General features: G+C 37.8%; 1 protein-coding gene across 1 annotated transcript in view; it reads right to left on the bottom strand.

The window, feature by feature from the left end:
* The window catches only part of RARS2 (arginyl-tRNA synthetase 2, mitochondrial), a 67,869-nt gene that overhangs the window by 10,298 nt on the left and 33,810 nt on the right, over positions 1–23,761 (bottom strand). Inside the window, exons 7-10 of the mRNA XM_046676952.1 lie at positions 21,317–21,400; positions 18,487–18,563; positions 7,251–7,409; positions 6,106–6,212 (exon numbers count right to left, since the gene is read on the bottom strand). Of these exons, the coding sequence (XP_046532908.1) occupies positions 6,106–6,212; positions 7,251–7,409; positions 18,487–18,563; positions 21,317–21,400 (427 nt within the window). The remainder of the gene's footprint in view (positions 1–6,105; positions 6,213–7,250; positions 7,410–18,486; positions 18,564–21,316; positions 21,401–23,761) is intronic.

Genomic DNA, 23,761 nt, shown 5'->3' with positions numbered 1-23,761 from the left:
ATGGGCACTTGGGTTGTTTCCATGTCTTGGATATTGTGAATAGTGCTGCAGTGAACGTAGGGGTGCCTATGTTACTTTGGATTGTTGATTTCAAGTTGTTTGGGTAGATACCCAGTAGTGGGATAGCTGGGTTGTATGGTAGTTCTATTTTCAGTTTTTTGAGGAATCTCCATACTGTTTGTCCATAGTGGCTGCACCAGTTTGCATTCCCATCAGCAGTGTATGAGGGTTCCCTTTTCTCTATTTTGATTCTAGTTTCTTTTGTCTTGCAGAAGCTCTTTAGTCTAATGAAGTCCCACTTGTTTTTCTTTTGTTCCCCTTGTCTGAGATGACATGGTACTCGAAAAGATTCTTTTAAGTTCAATGTCAAAGAGTGTACTACCGATATGGTCTTCCAGGAGGTTTTATGGTTTCAGGATTTATCTTCAAGTCTTTGATCCATTTTGAGTTTATTTTTGTGTATGGCGTGAGATAATGGTCTACCTTCATTCTTTTGCATGTGGCTGTCCAGTTTTCCCAACACCATTTATTGAAGAGACTATCTTTTCTCCAATGTATGTTCTTGGCGCCTTTGTCGAACATTAGAAACCATAGATGTGTGGTTTTATTTCTGGGCTTTCAGTTCTGTTCCATTGATCTCTGTGCCTGTTTTTGTACCAGTACCATGTCATTTTGATCACTATGGCTTTGTAGTGCATTTTGAAGTCAGGGATTGTGATACCTCCAGCTTTGTTTTTTTTTCTCACGATTGCCTTAGCAATTCAGGGTCTTTGGTTGCCCCATGTGAATTTTAGGATTCTTTGTTCTATTTCTGTGCAGAATGTCATTGGGATTCTGATTGGGATTAGATTAAATCTGTAGATTGCTTTGGGTAGTATGGACATTTTAACTATGCTTATTCTTCCAATCCACGTGCATGGAATCTCTTTCCATCTCTTTATGTCATTACCAATTTCTTTCATAATGTTTTATAGTTTTCATTGTATAAGTCCTTCACCTCCTTACTTAAATTTATTCCTAGGTACTTTAGTCTTTTAGTTGCGATTGTAAATGAAATTGTATTCTCGAGTTCTCTTTCTGTAAGTTCGTTATCAGAGTACAGAAAAGCAACTGATTTTTGTAAGTTGATTTTGTACCCTGCAACTTTCCTGTAGTTGTTAATTATTTCTATTAGGTTTCCAATGGATTCTTTGGGGTTTTCTATATATAAGATCATGCCATCAGCAAACAGTGAGAGTTTCACTTCTTCACCCCCTATTTGGATTCCTTTTATTCCTTTCTCTTGCCTAATTGCTCTGGCCAAAACCTCTAGTACTATGTTGAATAAGAGTGGTGATAGTGGGCATCCTTGTCTTGTTCCTGTTCTCAGGGGGATGGCATTCAATATTTGCTCATTGAGTATGCTGTTGGCTGTGGGTTTGTCATATATGGCCTTTATTATGTTGAGGTAATTTCCTTCTATCCCCATTTTGTTGAGAGTTTTTATCATAAATGGCTGTTGGATCTTGTCAGATGCGTTCTCTGCATCTATTGAGATGATCACGTGGTTTTTATTCCTCAAGTTGTTGACACGGTGTAACATGTTGATTGATTTGTGGATGTTGAACCATCCCTGTGTCCCTGGTATAAATTCCACTTGATCATGTTGTATGATCCTTTTGATGTATTACTGAATTCGGGTTGCCAAAATGTTGTTGAGGACTTTTGCATCTGTGTTCATCAGCGATATTGGTCTGTAGTTTTCCTTTTTGGTGTTGTTCTTGTCAGGTTTTGGTATCAGGGTGATGTTGGCCTCATTGAATGTGTTAGGAAGTGTTCCATCTTCCCTAGGTTTTTGGAATAGCTTGAGAAAGATAGGTATTAAATCCTCTCTGAAAGTCTGCTGGAATTCCCCAGGGAAGCCATCTGGTCCTGGGATTTTATTCCTTGGGATGATTTGATTACTGTTTCAATCTCTTTCCCTGTGGTTGGTCTATTCAGATTATCTGTTTCTTCTTGATTCAGCTTTGGGAGGTTTTAAGAGTCTAGAATTTATCCATTTCCTCTAAATTGTCCATTTAGTTGGCATATAGTTTTTCGTAGTATTCTCTTATAATCTGTTCTGTTTCTGTGGTGTCTGTTGTTATTTCTCCTCTTTCATTTCTAATTTTAGCTGAGCTTTCTCTCCTTTTTTCTTTGTAAGTCTGGGTAGGGGTTTGTCAATTTTATTTATCTTCTCAGAGAACCAGCTCTTTGTTTCATTGATCCTTTCTACTGCCTTTTTTGTTTCAAGAGCATTTATTTCTGCTCTGATTTTTATTATTTCTCTCCTTCTGTTGACTTTGGGCTTTATTTGTTCTTCTTTTTCTAATTCAGTTAGGTGTAGTTTGAGATTGCTTATTTGGGATTTTTCCTGTTTGTTAAGGTGTGCCTGTATTCTGATGAATTTCCCTCTTCATACAGCTTTTGCTGTATCCCATATGAGTTGGTATGGTATGTTATCATTTTCATCTGTCTCCAGATATTTTTTGATTTCTCCTTTAACTTCTTCAATCATCCATTGCTTGTTCAATAGCATGTTGTTTAGTCTCCACATCTTTGTTCCTTTCTCAGCTTTTTCCTTGTAATTAATTTCTTGCTTTATAGCATTGTGATCAGAAAAGATGCTTTTTATTATTTCAATTTTCTTAAATTTATTTAGGCTTGCCTTGTTTCCCAACATATGGTCTATTCTTGAGAATGTTCCATGTGCACTTGAGAAGAATGTGTATTCTGCTGTTTTGGATGGAGTGTTCTATATATGTCTACTAAGTCCAACTGGTTTAGCTTTTCACTTAATTCCACTGCTTCCTTGTTGATTTTCTGTCTGGATGTTCTATCCATTGATGTGAGTGGAGTGATGAGGTCCCCTACTATTATTGTGTTATTATTATCTTCTTTTAGATTTGTTAATAGTTGCTTTATGAACTTTGGTCCTGTGTTGAGTACAAAGACATTTGTAAGTGTTATTTCTTCTTGATGGAGTGTCCCTTTGATCATTATATGCCGCCCCTCTTTGTCTCTCTTTACCTGTCTTATCTTGAAGTATACTTTGTCTAATGTAAGTATTGCGACACCTGCTTTCTTTTGTTTGCCATTAGCTTGGAGTATCATCTTCCATCCCTTCACTCTTGAGACTGTATTTGTCACTGGAGCTGAGATATGTTTCCTGTAGGCATAATGTTGGGTCTTGTTCTTTAATCCATTTTGCCACTCTGTCTTTTTATTGGAGAATTTAATCCATTTACTTTTAGGGTGATTATTGATGTATGAGGGCTTAATGCTGTCATTTTATCACTTGTTTTCTGGTTTTCCTGCATTTCCTTTGTTTCTCATCCTGTGTTTTTTGGTCTACCCATTGGATTACATAGTTTTTTATGATGTGTTTCTTTGTTTTCTCCTTATTTATTATTTGTGTCTCTTTTCTGTTTTTTGTTTAGTGGTTACCCTGAGGTTTGAATTCACAATCTCGTGTATAAGATAGTCTATTTTCTGATGGCCTCTTATTTACTTATCTAAACCGATTCAGTCCCTTTCCTCCTCCCCTCATAAGTTGTTTTTCTCACATCTTATTCCATCTTATGTTGTGAGTTTGTGATTAAAATGACAGGATTATCTTTGCTTTTGGTGTTTTCCTTCCCTTTAACTTAATGCTATACTCGAGTATTTGCTATCCCATTCTGATTCTGTCTACCTATTTATCTCCTTACTCTGTGTCTTGTGACCCCTTTCTCCCCCCCTTTTTCTTTTCCAGGTATGAGGGCCTTCTTGAGGATTTCTTGTAGGGGGGGCGGTCTCATGGCTACGAAGTGCCTTAGCTTTTGTTTGTCTGGGAAAGTTTTTCTCTCTCCCTCATATCTGTAGGATACTTTTGCTGGATAGAGTATCCTTGACTGAAAATTTCTGTCCTTTAAAGATTTGAGTATGTCATTCCATTCTCTCCTAGCTTATAAGGTTTCTGCAGAGAAATTTGCTGAAAGCCTGAATGGGTTCCTTTGGAGGTTATTTTCTCCTGCCTTGCTGCCCTTAGTATTCTTTCTTTGTCATTCACTCTTACCAGTATTACTACTATATGCCTTGCAGTAGGTCTTTTTACATTGACATAGCTAGGAGATCTGGAAGCCTCTTCCACACAGACTTCTCTCTCTTTCCCTAGGTTTGGGAAGTTCTCTGCTATTATTTCTTTGAACATGCTTTCTTTTCCATTCTCCTTCTCTTCTTCTTGAATACCTATAATTCTTACATTGCATTTCCTAATTGAGTTGGATATTTCTTGGAGACCTTCTTCATTTCTTTTTAGTCTTAGTTCTCTCTCATCCTGTCTGGAGCATTTCAACATGTCTATCTTTGATTATGCTGATACGCTCCTCTATGATGTCCACTTGACTGTTCAGGAAATCCGTATTTTGTTTTATCTCTTCCATTGTGTCTTTCATCTCTTACACTGCTGATTGATTCTTCTTTATAGTTTCAATTTCTTTTGTGAAGTAGTTCCTGAACTTGTTGAATTGTTTTTCTACATTCTCTTTTACCTTGTTGAGTTTTTTGATGATAGCTATTTTGAACTCATTGTCATTTAGATTACATATTTCTGTGTGCTCAGGACTGAATTCTGGATACTTGTCATTTTCTCTCTGGTCTGGAGATCTGATAGAGTGTTTGATATTGCTAGAGGAGGCGGGTCGGATCTTACACATCCTGATATTATTTAGTTGCAGTTACTGCCTATCACCACTGGGTGGGGGTCAAGAGCCACGTATTCTGAGCCCTCCACCTTCAGCTGAGATCCCAGGCAATGGAGTGGGCATGGGATGGGTCGGGGGAGGGGCACTTTCTCCTGCATGCTCTCCGGGCTTCCTCTATCTGCTCTCACTATCTGGTCTCCTGGGGTGTTGGCTTGATGAGGTCACCCCCCCACCCCACAAAAGCTCTCCTCCCAACTGAGGTCTTCACTCTAGGCTGCATGGGCCTTTGGGGGTCTTTACTGTTTCTACAAATGAACGTCCCCTTCCCCATTCTTTCCCTCACGGAGCATCCTGTGGTTGCAGATCGCAGTCTTTAGGGCAAGGAGTGAAGTTCTCTCTTACTCTGTTCCAGCTCCTACAAGGGGGGCTCCAGCCTCTCTGCCCTTTGTCGTTTGGCTGCGTGTGTCTCTAAGGTTTTGTGTTGTGTTAGGATGTGAAAGATCTGATCTGTAAGATGTTGGAGTATGGATGATGGAGTATGGACATCACTCTGACATACACTCTTCTTTTAATTCAAGTCATTATAACATTCAATATTGGGCTAATTTTTAACATGCTAGCAAGCACCCTTGAGTAATAAAACCATGGAATTTTGTTATTGTCTTTCTTGCTTGATATGGTGATCTAAAAATTTTTCTTAAGGACATTACTGAGGAAGTTCTGCACCACATTCTCCATGTCTTCTTTATAAGGATGACAAGAGAAATTGCTCTTTGGTGCTATGAAAAGTGGCAGTTCTAAGCAACTATATTATAGATGGCTGGGCTCCTAAGACTGGTGCGATTTCTCTGTTTGATTGGCTGACAGGAAGCTCAAAGATAAACTGCAAATCTAAGCTTTAAGTAAGGAAGCAGAATCCCAGTGTGTTATATGATGCACCAATATCACCCTTGACTTCATATTACTTTTTCTGCCTCTATACTTCCTGATTTCTTCATTTTATTCTTTCAAAAGCTTATTGTATTATACTTATTTTCATAAGCTGCCTTTTTGAACAGGATGGAATTTTTTAAAAAGGCAGGGTTGGGTAAGATGTGAGTTCCACTTCCTTTTTCCAGTTATACCATTATCAGCTGTGTGACCTTAGGTAGGTGACTTACACTTTCTGTGCTTCAGTTTTTTCATGTATAACGAGCAGATAACATCCTTTCTCCCAACCAAACAAGGATTTTGCTATGGCACCAAAAGACAGCATGTGGGAAAGTACTCTGAATAGCAAAAAGTGCTATAAAAAATGCCAGGAAGACTGCACACCACATTCTGTCACCCTAACTGAGAAAATACATTAATACCAATTTCAAAGAACAAATAACTTTCCTAAAGTATAGTAACCTGATCATACATTGTTTTCTGTAGGAGTCCTTTACTGTCCAGCAATTTTAAGACTTCTTGAGATTTTTCACGATAAAATGATTCCCCTGAGTATTCATCAAAGTGTACTCCTAGACGCTAAAAGGGTTCAGAAACAAAAGAAAAACTGGTTACTTAAATGTCCTATTATTTTCTCCTAAGACAAAATAGAATGTCCTACAGTCTGTCACAAAGATAGGGAAAATAAAAATTAGATCAATCACTCCTCTGCTCCACCTTCCAACAGCTCCCCCGACCCAGTCAAGTCCTCACAATGGTCCTGTGCTGTACAATATAGTAGTCACCAGGCACATGTGGTTATTTTAATTCAAATTAAATAAAACTGAAAATTCAGTTTCTCAGTCACACTTCTCACACTTCAAGTGCTCAATAGCTACATGTGACTAGTGGCTACCACATTGGTTAACGTGGATACAGACATTTCCATCAGAGCAGGAAGCTAGACTGGACGGCCCTGGACAATGTCCTACATCATGCCTCACCCTACAACTTCTTCAGCCTCTCCTACTGTTCTCATCTTGCTTTCCTGCTCCAACTACACGGGCTTCTTTACTGAAACTCTCCTCATTTTACCCACAGACAGCACACCTGGTCTCCCCTTCCCAGCTTCATTTTTCTCCATAGCATCATCACCATCTAATAGACTATATACGTTCTTGGTTAATTTGCTTTCTTTAATTCACTCCCTGTCTCCCTGCTAGAAGGTAAAGTTCACAAGAATAGGACTTTTATCTCTTTCATTCACTGTTGCATTCCTCCCCAGTCCCTAAAATGTGCATTAAATGAATGAATTTACACACATCACACATGGCCCAAGGAAGCAAAAGAAGAAAAACTGATTAAGAAAAAGTGAAGGGATGATAGATGGGAAAGAAGAAAACCCAGACTGAAATGAAATACCAGAATGTCACCTGATATTCAGTCTGTGAAATTCACAGGACTCAGGATTATCTTATAGTTCTTTCAGCCCAAAGAACAATATTTGAGTCCTAATTTTCAACCTAATGATAAATCTCTTTTTAAAACATGGGTTTAAGAAGCCAGCTTTACCCAGCAGTACCAGTCAAGAGCTCATCGCATCACAGGAGAGCAGAAGGGAGAGCAGGCAGGTGGTACCTTGTAAATCCGAACATACTCTTCTATGCTCAAGTCCCGAAACTTCTGCCAGAGTGCAAGTGCTTGCATGTCACCCAGTTCCAATCGCTGGAAGAACTCACGTGCTGATTTTGCTACACTTTTATCATCTGCTGCTTCTTTATTAACTTGTACATAAACCTAAAAGCACGATAGTACATTAAACGAAGTACGTTACTAGTCACTGGTCACTGTTATCTTGAATAAAGAAAATAAGAAAACAAAACACAATCCTGAGAATTCTCATTGAAAGGTTAGCCAACTGTCCTTATCACAGAGTATAACTTTTTCTTTCCTTTTGTTGCCATGGGCCCTTGAACTCTATGGACCCCAGGTCAAAATGTTTCTAAATGCATAATAAAGTCAAATACATGGGATAACAAAGGAAATAATTACACTGAAATACAGTTATACAAATATTTTTAAAAAATTAATTTGTGATATAGTAATGGAAAATGCTAAATTTCTGGTAGCTGTTGGTGAAAATAATGAGTAATTTTTTCTTCCCACCCAAGTTCACACACCCTTAGGTTAAGAATGCTTGGTTTAGATTAAGCTAACATTTCTTCTTTTTTTTAAAAAAAAAGTCAAATTATTATTGCTGCAACTTCTCTGAGAAAGGTTTAAAAAAGTAGGATGATTCAATCTGGCAAAGAAAAGGTCAAAAGATGATTTAGCAGTTGTTTCAATGAAAGATTTTTTAAACTGTTCATAAATCTGCAAGAGACCAATGTAAAACAGGTGATCTAGGAGGATGATTTAGCAGTTGTTTTAATGAAAGATTTTTTAAACTGTTCTCTAAATCCGCAAAAGACCATTGTAAAAGAGGTGACCTAGGATGACCTGGATAGTTCACTTAATTACCCTCCAGCCTGGGCTCCTGAGAACTGTGTGGAGCACTCACGTCTGGAGTGTTTCACACCATCTGTCTTGGCTGGTTTAGCTCTAGACTCCCCCCACCCGCCAGTGACCAGAGCAGAGCTGGATGGCTTATTAAGGGCTCTTCCAGCTCTAGGATTGTGTGTTCACAATGCAGTAGTTAATAATTTCCCAGGCTCCAAAATGCAAGGTTAATAAATGACATTAAAATATCAACATTATAGCTCAAACAGTATGAAGTTATGGATATGGACTATAAAGATTTTACTTACAAGTTGTAACTCACTTCCAGGTTGAAACATGAATGATAAATTTACTATCCTCGTATTTCTTCTAGAAAGGTATTAAAGTAGCATGAAAGTAATAAAAATTGGCAAATAAACTACCAAAAAAATATGAGGCCTCTAAACTCTTACAGTAATATCATCAAAATATCACGGCAGCAGCATTTGGGTAGAAAAAAGTGATTTTATTGCTGGAGAACACACTGGGTAATTGAGTAAGCCCTAATGTGGCTTATACCCATGATATACTGCCAACAAAAGAGACAGGGCATTAAACATCTATCTCAAGGTAAATCTCATCTTTAACAGATGGCTTGTATTAATTACTGGAATGGCAGATTTGAATGAATAAATACTCCTAAATAAAAGTTAAAAGTACCTAATATTTCTTCCTCTTTAAAGCATATTGTACAGAAAAGAGTTAACATAGCAGGCCTGAGACTGCCATTTTTAAATGTCCTGCTTGCAAGGTTAGCCCTTGGCTGCCATCTGGCAACTTGGATTTTGGGTATGTTCCTACCAACCTAACTGATGAGTGGCTCACTGTGCCTAAAACTGTCTGTGCGAATAATATGGTTTATTCTGAACACTGGCTTTCCCTCTGAGAGTTTGGAATTTTAGTCCCTGTTAAGCAGAAGGTACCTACATGATCAACTTCCAATGGAAACCTTGGGCATGGAGCATCTAATGAGCTTCCCTGGTAGACAACATTTCATACATGTTGTCACAATTTGTTGCTGGAGTAATTAAGTGGATTGTGTGTGACGTCACTAGGAAACGACTCTTGGAAGCTTGGCCTGGTTTCCTCCAGGCTTTGCCCCATGTGCTTTTCCCTTCACTAATGTTGCTCTATATCCTTTCACTGTAATAAGTCATAGCTGTGAGTACAAATATATGCTGAGTCCTTTGAGTCCTCCTGGTGAATCGCCAAACCTGGCAGTGGTCTTGGGAGCCCTGACACATATATCATGAAAAATTAATTTCCACATGGTCCTATGAATAAATCCAGAGTAATGTATGCAATGCCAATTAGAAAACAGAGAAACAAGATTTTGGTAAGGTGTAGGAAAACTGAGAGAGAGTCACTGTAAGATAACAAACTGCAGACTTCCTGACTTTTGAATGACCTACCCACTGACAAATGCTGAATAGTCCAGCCGACAGGAGTAAAAACATATAGGCATACCTCAGAGATACTGGGCTCCAGATCAGCACAATAAAATGAATATCACAATAAAGCAAGTCACACGAATTTTTTGGTTTCCCAGTGCATATAAAAGTTATGTTTATACTATACTGTAGTCCCTTAAGTGTGAAATAGCATCATGTCTAGGTAAACAATACACATACCTTAATTAAAAAATGCTTTATTCCTAAAAATGCTAATCATCACCTGAGCCTAAAGCGAGTTATCATCTTTTTCCAGGCAGAGGGTCTTGCCTTGATGTTCATGGCTGCTGACTGATCAGGATGATGGTTGCTGAAGGCTGGGATGGCTGTGGCAATTTCTTAAAATAAGACAAGGAGGTTTGCCACATCAATTAACTCTTCCTTTCACGATATCTCTGTAGCATGCAACGCTGTTTGATAGCATTTTACCCACAGTAGAATTCTTTGAAAATTTGAGCCAATCCTCTCAAACCCCTGCCACTGCTTTATCAACTAAATTTATATAATATTCTAAATCCTTTGTGATTTCAACAATTTTCACAGCAACTTCACCAGGAGTAGATTCCATCTCAAAAAACCACTTTCTTTGCCTATCCAAAAGAGGCAACTCCCCATCCGTTAAAGTTTCATCATGCTGTTGCAGCAATTCAGTCACATCTTCAGGGTCCACTTCTAATGCTAGTTCTCTTGCTATTTCCACCACATCTGCAGTTACTTCCTCCACTGAAGTCTTGAACCCCTCAAAGTCATCTATTAGGGTGAGAATCAACTTCTTCCAAACTCTTGTTAATGTTGATATTTTGACCTCTTCCCATGAACCACAAATGTTTTTAGTGACATCTGGAATGGTGAATCCTTTCCAGAAGGTTTTCAATTTACTTTGCCCAGATCCATGAAAGGAATCACTATGACAGCTATGGCCTTACAAAATGTATTTCTTAAATAATAAGACTTGAAAATTGAGATTACTCCTTGATCCGTGGACTGCAGAATGATGTGCTAGTAGGCATGAAAATAACATTAATCTCATTGTACATCTCCATTAGAGCTCTTGGGTGACTAGGTACACTGTCAATGAGCAGCGATAACTTTGAAAGGAATCTTTTGTTCTGAGCAGTAGGTCTCAACAGTGGGCTTATTCAGTAATCCGTGCTGTAAACAGATGTGCTGTCATCCATGCTTTGTTGTTCCATGTACAGAGCAGAGGCAGAGTAGATTTAGCACAATTCCTAAGGATCCTGAGATTTTCAGAATGGTAACTGAGCATCGGCTTCAACTTAAAGTCACCAGCTGCATTAGCCCCTAACAAGAGTCTGCCTGTCGTGTAAAGTTTTGTAGCCAGGCATTGACTTCTCTCTGGCTATGAAAGTCCTGGATGGCATCTTCTAGTATAAAGTCCTTTCATCTACAGTGAAAATCTGTTGTTTAGTGTAGCACCTTCATTAATTATCTTAGCTCGATCTTCTGGATAACTTGCTGCAGCTTCTACATCAGCACTTGCTGCTTCTCATTGCACTTTTCTGTTATGGGGATAGCTTCTTTCCTTTAACCTCAAGAACCAACCTCTGCCAGCTCCAAAATTTCTTCTGCAGCTTCCTCACCTCTCTCAGCCTTCATGGAATTGAAGAGAGTTAGGGCCTTTCTCTGGATGAGGCTTTGTTTTAAGGGAATGTTGTGGCTGATTTGATCTATCCAGATCACTAAAACTTTCTCCATATCAGCAGTAAGGCTGCTTCACTTTCTTACCATTGGTGTGTTCACTGGACTAGCATTTTTAATTTCCTTCAAGAACTTTTCCTCTGCATTCACAATTCAGCTAACTGGCACAAGAGGCCTAGCTTTCAGCCTGTCTCAGCTTTCGGCATGGCTTCCTCACTAAGCTTAATCATTTCTAGCTTTCAATTTAAAGTGAGACACGTGTGACTCTTCCTTTCACTTGAACACACAGAGGCCATTGTAGGGTCATTAACTGGCCTAATTTCAATATTGTGTCTAGGGAATAGGGAGGCCTGAGGAGAGGAAGAGAGAGAGGGGAACGGCCGGTCAGTGGAGCAGTCACAACACACACAATGTTTATCAATTGAGTTCGCCCTTGTATACGGGTGTGGTTCGTGGTGCGCCAAAAACGACGACAATAGTAACAAAGATCAATGGTCGCACATCACTATAACAAGTATAAAAAGTTTGAAATATTGCGAGAATTACCAAAATGTAACACACAGACACTGAGCAAATGCTGTTGGAAAAATGAAACTGACAGACTCGCTTGACGCAGAGTTGCCAAAAACTTCAATTTGTAAAAAATGCAGCATCTGTGAAGCACAATAAAACGAGGTATGCCTGTACATGTGTGTCCATAAATGGTTTGTGATTCCAAATCTCTCTCTCTCACACACACACACACATATACATGGGTGTGGGCACACAATTTATAAGCAAATATATACAAAACGTCCTTATTTTCAGAAAAGGTTTTAGCTAGTTTTTTTTTAAAATCTAGGACTTTAAACTCAAATAGCCAAACATTTAAAAATGTGATATGCATTCAAACCATTGAGAAGAATATTTTTAGGAAAAATTTCACCAGAATCTTTTCCCTTTCTTAAAATTTAAAATAGAAATAATTAAAACACAAAAACTCTTCATACTACTTGAAAAATCTTGGCATTTCAGCAATTTGTACTTATAAACCAAACATTACTGAAAATCAACTGACACTATCAAACAGAACAATAGAAGGGTCTTAATTAGCACTTAACAATCTGCGTGTAAATGTACAAGATAAAACTATAATTGTTAACGTTCATCACTTTTTTAGAAAAGAAATGCTTTTCTCTTCATAAAATAAATTTAACACTATGTACTTCTGAAATTGTAGAGTTTTAATTTACAGTTACCATGATCTTCTTAAAGTATGCATTTTGAAGATGGCTTCCTTTTGAAGCTAGATCTAGACACAAAGGAATAAAAAGGAAATTTTAAATTTGGGTTTGATAATAAGACAGTGTGGCTTAAGCAAAGTGTTTTTGAGGATGGAAATACAATTTTTCTTTTAGTTATTAAAATGCAAAAGTCAGCTGTATTTCCATTAGAAAATAAACTAAGTGTCTGAGATTTCCTTAAAAGAATATTAACCTTTTCTTTTCATGATTTCTAGATGTTGGGATTGCCAAAAAGCATATTACATTTTATTCCTAATTTAAATGATTAAGACAATTAGAGTCAGCTCTTGGAATGATTTTCCCAAATGTAAGAAATAAGTGTGAAAAGTAAGAGAAGGAGATATGGCCTCTTACTCCTTCTTAATTCCTTGAACTTGATTCTAGAATACCATTAGCCTCAGAGGCACCATTTACTCCCTTCGTGCAGGGCTCTAACGCCATCCCTAGTTATTTCTGTCTTAGAACTAAGAAACTGCAATGAATTGTTAGCATAACTTGGACATTAAAGATCCTGTTACCTATAAACTTATTTATATTTATTTATCTTAAAACGCGTTTAATTTTTATCTCATTTTTTAAGAAAAGAACATACAACAAATTCATGATTTTGACAAACAAGTTCATTGCTGGTTTAATGCTGTTTCATGTCTTGATCAAAAATTTCTTAGAGAACTGTTGGTTGAGATTCCTAATGTTAAATGAAATATTAAAGAAATTAAAACAAATTAATATAATTATATCGATACATCAGTTAATAAAGTCAAAACTTGTTAGGTAAAAAAATAACTCAATTGAAGTAATTATTTCATTAGTTATCAAATTCTTCCTCCTTAGTACATCATTAGTAGCATATAAACAGCATGGTACCATCCATTCATCTTCTTTTATTATCTGGAATCTCCAGTTTTTATTCTCTGTACAACTATAATAACATCCATAATATCTTACACCTTTATTCAAGGTTAGGTTGCTAATTACTAACTTCTTGTAGATCACCATGCACTAGTGCCTAACATACATTTCTCATGTTGAGAAAAGTGTTTTTTGCACATTTCAGTGGGGTAGGATAACGACTGAGCTATGAACAGGTACTCTGGCCTTGTTGGGTATTTCCATCCTTGTTCTAAGAACACTCAGAGGACAAGGAGACACTGTAGGGCTGTCCCAGGAGAGTAGGGTTAGGGAGAAAGGCAAGCAGCTTTGGGAAGCATGGTCAAGAGCAATGGGGAGGCAGAGAAGTTTCCAGGAGAGAAGAAAGGAGAACTGCCTAGACTAGGAAGGGATGAGGGAACACTTTCAGGAGTAGCAGAAGCTGAGCAGCCCCTGGGCTGGTAGCAGGCCCATAGAGGGAAATAGTTCACTGTGTCCCTACACAGGGAAGCTGCTCTCTAGGCCTGTGGAACCTCCCAGGTGAGCCCGTAACACAAGCAGAGGTGTGTGCCTCTATGACATCATGTAGGCTTGGATACTGGGCATATCAGTCAGGCCCAGTGTGGACTGAAGAAAGAGGAGGCCTCCACGCCCGTCCTGGGATGCATGTGGAGAACTCTGGTTTTGGGAGGTGGGGAATCCCTAAACAACGACTTAAGCTGACTCTCACCAGTCTCAAAAGGGATGGGTGGTTTCTGATTTAATTAGGCTTATAATTTAAGAGCCATTTCTTACATATAAGTGTTATAATGAGTAAAATTTGTATCAACCATTACAATAGCTTTCCCTGAAAAATGTAACGTGACCTAACCAATAAAAAACTCCTGAGTTCACTTCTTCATAAAATAAAAATTTCTAACTGCATAAATAATCTTATATATGTCTAAATCAATTTAGTCTTGAATTGTTCTCTTTACTTAAGTTTGAGACTCTGAAGCCAGGAAAAACATGGTCTCTTGAGGAATAGATACCTCTTCCACATTTTACAAAATGAGAGCAAGTAAACATTATCACTCGTCAAATTGCTGCTTTGATCTTGTCCTATTTTATATTTATTATTATTTTTTTGCTACTGATACAGGGAAGTTCAGAGTCAAATCTAGGTATTACCTAATAACACATTATCTTCTGATTTTCTATGTGGTTTTTTATTAAATGCTTATCAGTGTAATCACCTCAAATCCTTTTAGAAAGAGGCAGTGTAAAAATAATGAAATTCTATGGAAGTCATTTTGAACTTAAGAAAAAATTTATACTATTTGTGTTAGCATGTCATGTTACCTTTATAAATGCCAGTGCTACAGTATAGGGCTCTTGCATACTTTATTGGCAGGACATTAATCTCTTATGAGAGGCTGCTCATATTTCAGAGGAATGTCTATGGTTATCAAAACCCATATTAATAAGGAACATGCAATGAGCCAAGTTCTAAAACCTTGCGTAGCAAGAAAAAAAAAAAAAAGCGGGGCTATATTTTAAGTTTTTATTTTTCCCTTTTCTCCCCAAAGCCCCCTGGTACATAACTGTATATTTTAGTTGTGGGTCCTTCTAGTTGTGGCATGCAGGACACCACCTCAGCATGGCTTGATGAGTGGTGCCACATCTGCGCCCAGGATCTGAACCGGCAAAACCCTGGGCCGCTGCAGCGGAGCTCTAGAACTTAACTCCTCAGCCACTGGGCCATCCCCTGGGCTATATACTCTTAAAGGTACAGTGTTAGATGTTATCGAGGTCCATTCAAGTACTTTAAATCTAGGAGGAACCCTAAGAAATTACTTTTAAAAATTATTAAACCAGATAAAAGTAAATGATACCCATATATCCATGATTTCAATTTAACATTTGTTAACTTTTACAGTAGAAATTACTTTTAAGTGGAACGGCTTTTTATAAGTATTCCAAAGCTTATTAAAAATATTTTCCTTGAATCAACAGTGTGAATTCTCAACAGCAAATATATTAGTTATTTTACTCATCAGACAATTTAGGAGGGAAGAACTATTACAAAACGACTTCCCCATTTTGGGACAACGAATTAGAACAATTAAAGAAAAGGTTTCAAACGTTGGCCAACGAAAGTCCTAAGTCCATGTGCAACACAGCTAGATGTCATGGGAGAAGAATGACTATAGGTATAGAGAAAACCAGTATTGAAGCAAAGCACAAAAATGGAAATCCTATAGAGAAATGACTGTAATTGTCAAATATTTTCATCACAGAAAAAAATTCCTGAAATCATCATATAATATCATGTCTAACCTGGCTGAGAAACTGAAACTGGAGGATACTGATCATGGTACAATTTAGAGGAAGGTAGGCCACAAAATCTGCTACTGGATGGCCACAGCCAAATTAAAACAAATATGCCAGAAGGTTGAAACCACCAAAACTGAACTACTAATTGTGTCTCTGGTACAGCAATTCGAGGATGAAAGAGGAAAATGCTATATAAGTAATCACAACCAATGGAAATGAATGGCTCAGAAAGTATTTTGTCACGCCAGTGGGGGCAGGGCAGTGCAGTGCACAGTGCACTCAGGAGCCAGATGGACTGTGTTGGAATCCTGAGTCTGACCCTTGGGCTCTTCATCAGTAAAGTAAATTAGATTCTAACAAATCGTAACTAGTGTATGCTACAATAGTTAGCCCTTCCTTGGAGCTATACAATAAGTTTTATATCCCATCATTTAAATGAAAGACAAAGTGGCAAGAGAGCACTACAAGATGGAATTCATTCAAACATTTACTGCCAGGCACAGTGTGTGGGGCTGGGAATAAAAGATCAGGAAGACATGGTCCTTCCCCTCAAAGAGCTCACAACTAATTACGACTTGTCCAGGAAAAAACCAGGGATTCAACCAAAGCCTTGAGAAACAGATGTTCACAAATAAGAAAGGTAAATGCAGATTGTTCTGAAGTTTTGTTTCCCATCAGCCAGTGCCAACATTACTGATTGCTACACCAAACACTTACGAAGCTCAGAATCACTATCCCTGGAAAGATGATGGATCATCTGTATTACCATCAATACCCTATCAGACACGACTGAAGCATGATGCATGCAAAGGCACATTTCGACTTTTAAATAAACTCACTTGCTGGTATGACCTTCACGTTTTCTTTTAGGAATAGAATAAAATCATTTATTAATATTTGCCTAAAGCTCAAAGAAATAAGGAAGAAATCCTCACTCATGCTACAAGTTCTTGTTGTACGTAACCTACAGTGACAACTATAATTTTAAAGTGAAAAGTGGGTTGCAAAAATTAGCACAGATATAAAATAACCTGGAGTTTCCCATTTTAAGCTCTGCATTTTCTCTTTCCTGCAAAGGAAGAGGAGAGCAGGTGAGCGCTCTAACGAATTTCTCCCTTCCATCCCACAGGGCACGCGGTGTGCGTGACTTGCCCTCTTTTGTCTAAAGGCTGCCCCCCTAGGAAGCTATCAGGCAAAAGCACACTTGAAAGCAATGCCACTGTTCCCTGCGTTTTTAGTTAATCATAGAAGTAGCCCCTGCCTTTGTTTCTTCTTACGTATATTCATCAATTAACAACCTCAAACATAGATGTGTGATCTCCCACTTTTTACAAGTCTCAAGAGGCAGGAAATTGTATTAAACTGCATAGAAAGAAGTATGTTTAGGTTTCTACAGAGTATGAGAACAGATTTTACTAAAATACTTAAAACTTTACGGGCAACAAAGATTACTATTTTCAGGATTAAATAAAAACTTTTGAGGCAGGGTGAGAGAAAGACGAGAGTCGTAACTCTCACATGTCAAATTGTACTCTAAATTCTTAACCACGTTCTCTCGGTGACACGAGGTCTCCAAGCAGCTATCTGTATTTTCTGCACTGAGGGCTGGCTCTCTGGGCCTGAATCTGAGGAAAGTTCACTAATCTTGTGGTAAAAGATACTCGCCATTTTTCAAAGTTTTAACAAATAATACAGTAAAAATACCAGGCACTAAGATGGATGCTTTATTTATAGACAACCACAAAGAATTATTAATTTTTAAGTTCTTGCTTATCGACAAAACTCTTAATGGGAAAGAGAGAAGAAAAAATTCTTTGGCTAATATTATAAATCAATATGTGGGCATTTAAAGTGCAGTGCAGGCATGGATTCAGGAGGAAATTCAAACCTTTAAAAGTTTTTAAGAATCAGAATTTTTTTTTGTTAAATTTAACTACAAAGTCAGCTGCAGGAGAAAAATCTTTTAACAAACAGGAAAATGATGACGCGCTCTCTGTGGCTTTGCCTAGTGAAGTGAAGCATTATTTTGGTAAATACTGTTCTTCACACACAGGCATATCTTTAGTCTGACCCCCTGGTATGTCACCAACATGGCTGACGTCCTATCTATGTTTCTCCTTGTGAAGCCCAGAAACAGCAGAGATAACAACTGGGACAATGAAAAGGAAACACATCCCTGGAAACTAATTGGACAGGAAGAGCTTTATTAATGAACTCCAGGAAGGATTGAGGACGGAGAAGCAAAGCATCTAAGAGACTAAATGGAGTAGAACTGAAAGGAGTTCACAGTGGGCAAAAGTCAGGAAAAGGAGCTGAAAGATAAAAATGGAAAAAGCACACACAAATTCAGAAAGAAATACACGACTTCCTCCACAATAGAACAAGAGCAAAAAAGTATATATTCATGTTTTTCAAGTCTAAGTGAATTATAATTATTACCATGAAGAAACCTGTGGTATCTATCAACTGACAAAAAATTGAGAAATTTCTCTGTGTGTTGAATCTGTTATCCTACGTGTTTATTCTCTATCTGGAGAAATACTGTCCCAAATCAACTAAAATAGTAATAAAAGAAACACTTGGATTTGAAAATGAAAAGAACTCCTAGTAAAATAAAAGAAACATTTTCAATTGTTTTGGTTCGTTTTAAAGAACACTTTTTTAAAGCCTCTGGGATTAAAAAATGTGTTGCCAAGCTGCATAATACTCAGAAGAAAAAGTTGAAGAATTTGCTAATATTGTTTCTTGCCAACTTACTTCAAAGAGATGCTGTAAAGGATTGGACTGGAGTTTTTCTTCATAGCCAAACAGTTGGAAGCCAGTTCCCAGAAGACCTACCACAATAATCCATAAATGAAAAAATTATAAAATGGAACAGCAGAGAACAATCATGGCAGGGAATAGGTATAGTTCTATAAAAAGATCAATCTCTCATAGTTACATACCCCGAGAATACTGCAAAACACACACTATCACCTTCTGCTATACCACAGACTGACACAAGTCAAATTCAATATATTGAATCTTGAACAGATCACTGAAATTAACCTCACAGAAACCAACAGACTATGAGCTCACCAAAGGAAGAGTCTAGGACTAATTTATCTTTTTACTAACAGATAGCTTTATCCTTAGCAGACATTAGTAAAACAAGCATTTATTGAGAGGCTACTCTGTGGAAGGACATCATGATGCTAGACACTGGACACTTGCAATTTGTGAAAACAAATGGATGAAAAGTGATTTCACAACTTTTTAAACTTGTAGATATTAAAAGAAAGCAAAGGTAGGAATTGGCTTGGTGTTATAACATTAGTTCTTAAACAAACAGCTGAAGGAAAACAATAAAAGATAAAACTTGCAACATCCGTGATTACTTCTCCCATTCAAGGGGACCAAGCAACAAAATTCTTTTATCTGGCCATATATGTCTTTTATTTGCCAATGACATTTTGTTAGTCTTCAACGATAGGTTCAGAGTTCAGGGATAGTACTAATTTGAAGCTTTTTTTTTAAAAAAAAAGTAGCAAATGAGGTTTGTAAACTAGCAATGAAAATTCCTAGTATGGACTGTGAATATTTACACTCAAGATATTTTGCTAAAAGGTGATCACAATTTCAATTTGAAAAGATATATGCAGTCTGGGGCCAAGAGCAATAATAGGTAGTTTAATTATTTTAAAAACCAACCTATTTCTACAACTGTATCAATTACCAAGCCTCAGATCTAAAGGAGCCATTGCCACTGGGCCTTGGTGATACTCACTTTTCTACATGGGCTCAGCAGAAAGTAGGATGCTACTGAACACAGGGACATACGCTACTTTGGAGCTTAGACAGAAACTAGAAGGATGACTGAAATATGTACCAGCTCTATTCACTTTCAAGCAAAAGCAAATGTGATTATGATTCAGGGTCTTGGGAGCAGGGTGTGGAAAGATGCCCAGAGTGTTTTAAAAACAGAAATGGGAAAAGTAAAAGCCAATTCCATTTAACATTCCACCTAATGTATTTTCAAAAACTAATTCTGTGCTTAGGAACTGTCTGCCAACTTACAATAGGGTATAGCTGAAACAGCCCAAATTAAAACTCTTCCACAATGATGGTGATGACAGAAATGGTGACAGATCATTAACCATAGTGGTCCTTTGGAGAAAAACTGCTATAACAAAATCTTGCAACTAAAATTTAATGAATACCATAATCACACATTTGCTAATACCTGTGAAATGCTGAATCTGTCAAACTAATATAAAGTGGATGCCATCTATTAAATCTGACTGTTGAGCCTAGAGCCTAAACCTCTGAGTACCAACTGTTGTGAACTGCAGGTGGATTTTTTAAATGCAGGGCATGTTTTCTGATTCTTTCACAGTGAATAGTAAGAGCACTGTTAACAGGGTCTAAAAAAGATTTTTATTAACTGAGACGATAACATTCATAAGAGAATGTCATGATAAATCTGTCTTTTGGAAAGTTTGATTTCATTTCACTAGATATAGAAGATAACAGTATCAGTGAACTTTAGAACTGGCAGTGCACACTGCACTTTACAGAAGCTTTAAAATATTACCTAGCCCTTCTTTCAGAATAGCATTGTAAAATACTTTCCAAGACAGATTTATTCATCATTCTGAGTGCCTCTTATGTGCCAAGCACTATGGATACAAAAATAATTATGAGACAGTCCACGGCTTCCTGGAACATACCATCTAGCAAGGGAGAGAAGCACAAAAATCAGAATACAGTAAGTGAGAAGCCTACCTGACAAGAGCTGGGGCCTAGGCACTTGGTGAGGTGAGAAGGGGCAAGGGCATATTGGGTGTCACAGAAGGCTTTACAGAGGTGTCACAAGGGCTTGATCTCAAAATCCACATGGGAGTTGCCAGAGGCTTTAAAAGTTTGTATTTCACATGCTACTGGTCCTTCACTATCTTAGCAACTTCACTTTTCTCACCCTTCCACACCCTGATCACTGGTGTGTATGAGCGAAGGATGGTTCTGAGTAAACTCACAACACGAGAGAGAATCTGCGGCACTCAACTATTTGGGTCTCACTCCTCTCTTCCACTCTTTTCTTTTTGACCTCCCGCCACTGTACAGTTTAAGGGGAAGTCAAAGTATCCCAGTTTATCTTTCCTCTGGGTGACTGGCCAGGGTACGACCACAGATGCCATTTCATGTAGGACGGCCCAGAGAGGCTGGACCTCACTAGTCTTAAAAATGGCAGGGCTGTGGTTGAGGTGTATATAGCTACTTACTTTTTCCCTGTATACTCACTTCATTTAACTAACAAATGTAAGCTACTTTTCTTTAATAAAACCACAAAAGTCTGCATTTATCAGGTCTTGCTTTGAATGTGTTAAGTTTCCTTCCCCAAAACTTATTTGTGTGGTGAGACTTATTCTAATAAATAAAATACAAGATTCATATGCAAAAGAGCTATTAGGGAAAAAAAAACAAGTAGGAGGCAGTACTTCATCCAGTGGGATTCTGCCTATATTCTGTCCAGATGACCAAGTGACATGATATTAAAAGAAATTAAACTTAACAATGAAATAAAAAATAAAATCTCAAACTTACTTACCAAACTGCATGCCCCAATCTCCAAGGTAATTTATTCTTGTTACTTGATGTCCTAAAGCTTCTTTGAGATTTGCTATAAAATTTCCTAGTAATCAATAAAATATACAGTTTCTCATTCTTATTATCCATGTTGGCATAAGAACCATGTGCTTCTCTAAATCAAAGCATAACACAGAAAATTCTTTTGGCAAAATTTACCAACTCAGTTTTTTTTTTTTTACTAAAACGTTCATTATTGTGTTTTCATCTATGTTATGGAAAGGGAGTAAGGAATTATTTTGGGGGCAGTTATTCCAAAGAATCTCACAATTTTCTCAAGAACAGAATTTTCATCAACATTAATGGGAGTTAGGAACACATGTTAGAGTAATTGCTATTCTGAGTCAATTCCAAGGACAGAAAATAACAGAATCTCAGTAACTAATGAGAAATATATAATTTGGCTGTGCCCTGAAGAACCTGAGCCATACTGTTCCCCCGCCAACCCCAAATAGCTCACTCTACCTTCTTTCAATCAGTTAAGTCCATCCTCTCATGCCTACTCCCTAAGAGCACATAGTAGTCCGAGGCCTCCACCTTCCTGTACTGCTGATGCTGGCTTGAAAATCAGCATCTATTCCACTCTCCTTCTAGTGCGTCCTCACATACTGCAGAGGCTGGAAACCTAAAAACTACATTTCCCAGAATCTGTTGCATTTCGGTTTGGGTAATTAGGTAGACTTTTCGTGAGATTTAGAAGGTGAGAATGAGGCGGACGGGGAGCTACTTCTAGTTTTTCTGACAAGCACAGCTGTAGAGGCTTTGTATTTTAGTGGCATCAGTACTAGATGTGCTGTCATGCAACCTCCAAAGGTAGTGAAAGACAGGGTATGGGACTGCCTCTTTGCTAGTATGAATTCTAGAAGGCATGGCAGGAGCAGTGGCAATTTCCTGACCGTGGCAGTGGCAGTGTGGCTCTAGAGCACTGGAAGCGATTGCAGAAACGGCAGAAGGGCTCTTGATGACCAAGTTCTGTGATATAGTTTGGGGAGTCATTTATGTCAGCTTAACCCAAAACTTCTTCAGCACTCCCAACAACTGAGTAAACTATCCAATATCCCATAATAAATCCGTCCCTGCTTTTACTTGAGTAGATCTAGTTTTCTGCAAATAATCCCTCACCAATATGCCTAGCTGACTTAAATTACTGCAGCTACTTCTTTTCCAGCTTCCCTACTTCTAATCTGTACTTCCCAACCTTTTGCAGCTGGTACTCAGACTTTATTCTTGTTTTTCTTAGCACCTTATTATCTTACAAATCCAATTAAATGTCTGAACCTAGGCTTTTGGAATTAGACTGCCTAATTTCAAGTCCTGGCTATGATACTTACTAGCTATGTGATTTTGAAAAAGTTACTTTTGGTATCTGAGTTTCCTCATCCATAAACCAGAGTTAACAGTACTTAGCAAACAGGGCTATTGTGAAACTAATTGAGATAATACATGAAACAACTTAACATGGTAAGTAAGTTCTCAATAAATACTCTCTCTTCCTGGTTCAAATGTTTCCTTTAACACTGTCAAACAACTTTATCATGCTCTACCCATCATTTGCTCACTCCTATACTTTTGACTTACTCATGCAGCTTTTCTCATACACTATATTTCTTATGCTCTTTTTCATCAAGTCCTGTCATTTCCTCTCTTAAAGTGCTATTTGAGAACTCTATAAAAATAAGATCTGACTGCAGTTCAATAACAATCTATGCCACAAGTACCGATTCCTCCAATTCTTACAAGTATTCAAGAATGGGTTAGATGACTTTCTCTTAAGCATGCAAAAGACAAGATTTCTACACTGAAGACAGATACATGAGATAAAACTCCAAAGTCCACTCCAACTCTAACATTATACAATTCTAACTGCAGTTTTTAAGTTGGGCTGCTGCATACTGTCATGTTTTAAATAAATGAAAATCGTAAGTATTATACATTGAAGAATTACAGCTATGAAGTACGAGAGTAGTCTTTCTTTAGTAGAATAGTCTTGTTTCAATTTCCAGTCTGGAACACTCCAGTTAGTACTCACATGACTGAGATTGAGTTTCCTTTGTAAAGTAAAATATATGAACAAAAATATCATCCCCACATAATTATTTTCATTTTTTTTTTTCAAAGATTTTATTTTTTCCTTTTTCTCCCCAAAGCCCCCCGGTACATAGTTGTGTATTCTTCGTTGTGGGTTCCTCTAGTTGTGGCATGTGGGACGCTGCCTCAGCGTGGTCTGACGAGCAGTGCCATGTCCGCGCCCAGGATTCGAACCGACGAAACACTGGGCCGCCTGCAGCGGAGCGCGCGAACTTAACCACTCGGCCACGGGGCCAGCCCCAATTATTTTCATTTTTGCATCTTTCAGTTCCTCTCCATATTTTTAAAAAGATAAAATCATAACATACATACCAGTTAA

Source organism: Equus quagga, chromosome 11 (genome assembly GCF_021613505.1).
Source record: "Equus quagga isolate Etosha38 chromosome 11, UCLA_HA_Equagga_1.0, whole genome shotgun sequence".
Classification (NCBI taxonomy): domain Eukaryota; kingdom Metazoa; phylum Chordata; class Mammalia; order Perissodactyla; family Equidae; genus Equus; species Equus quagga.
Note: the sequence above shows the minus strand (reverse complement) of the source record. Positions and strands in the feature narration are given on the sequence as shown.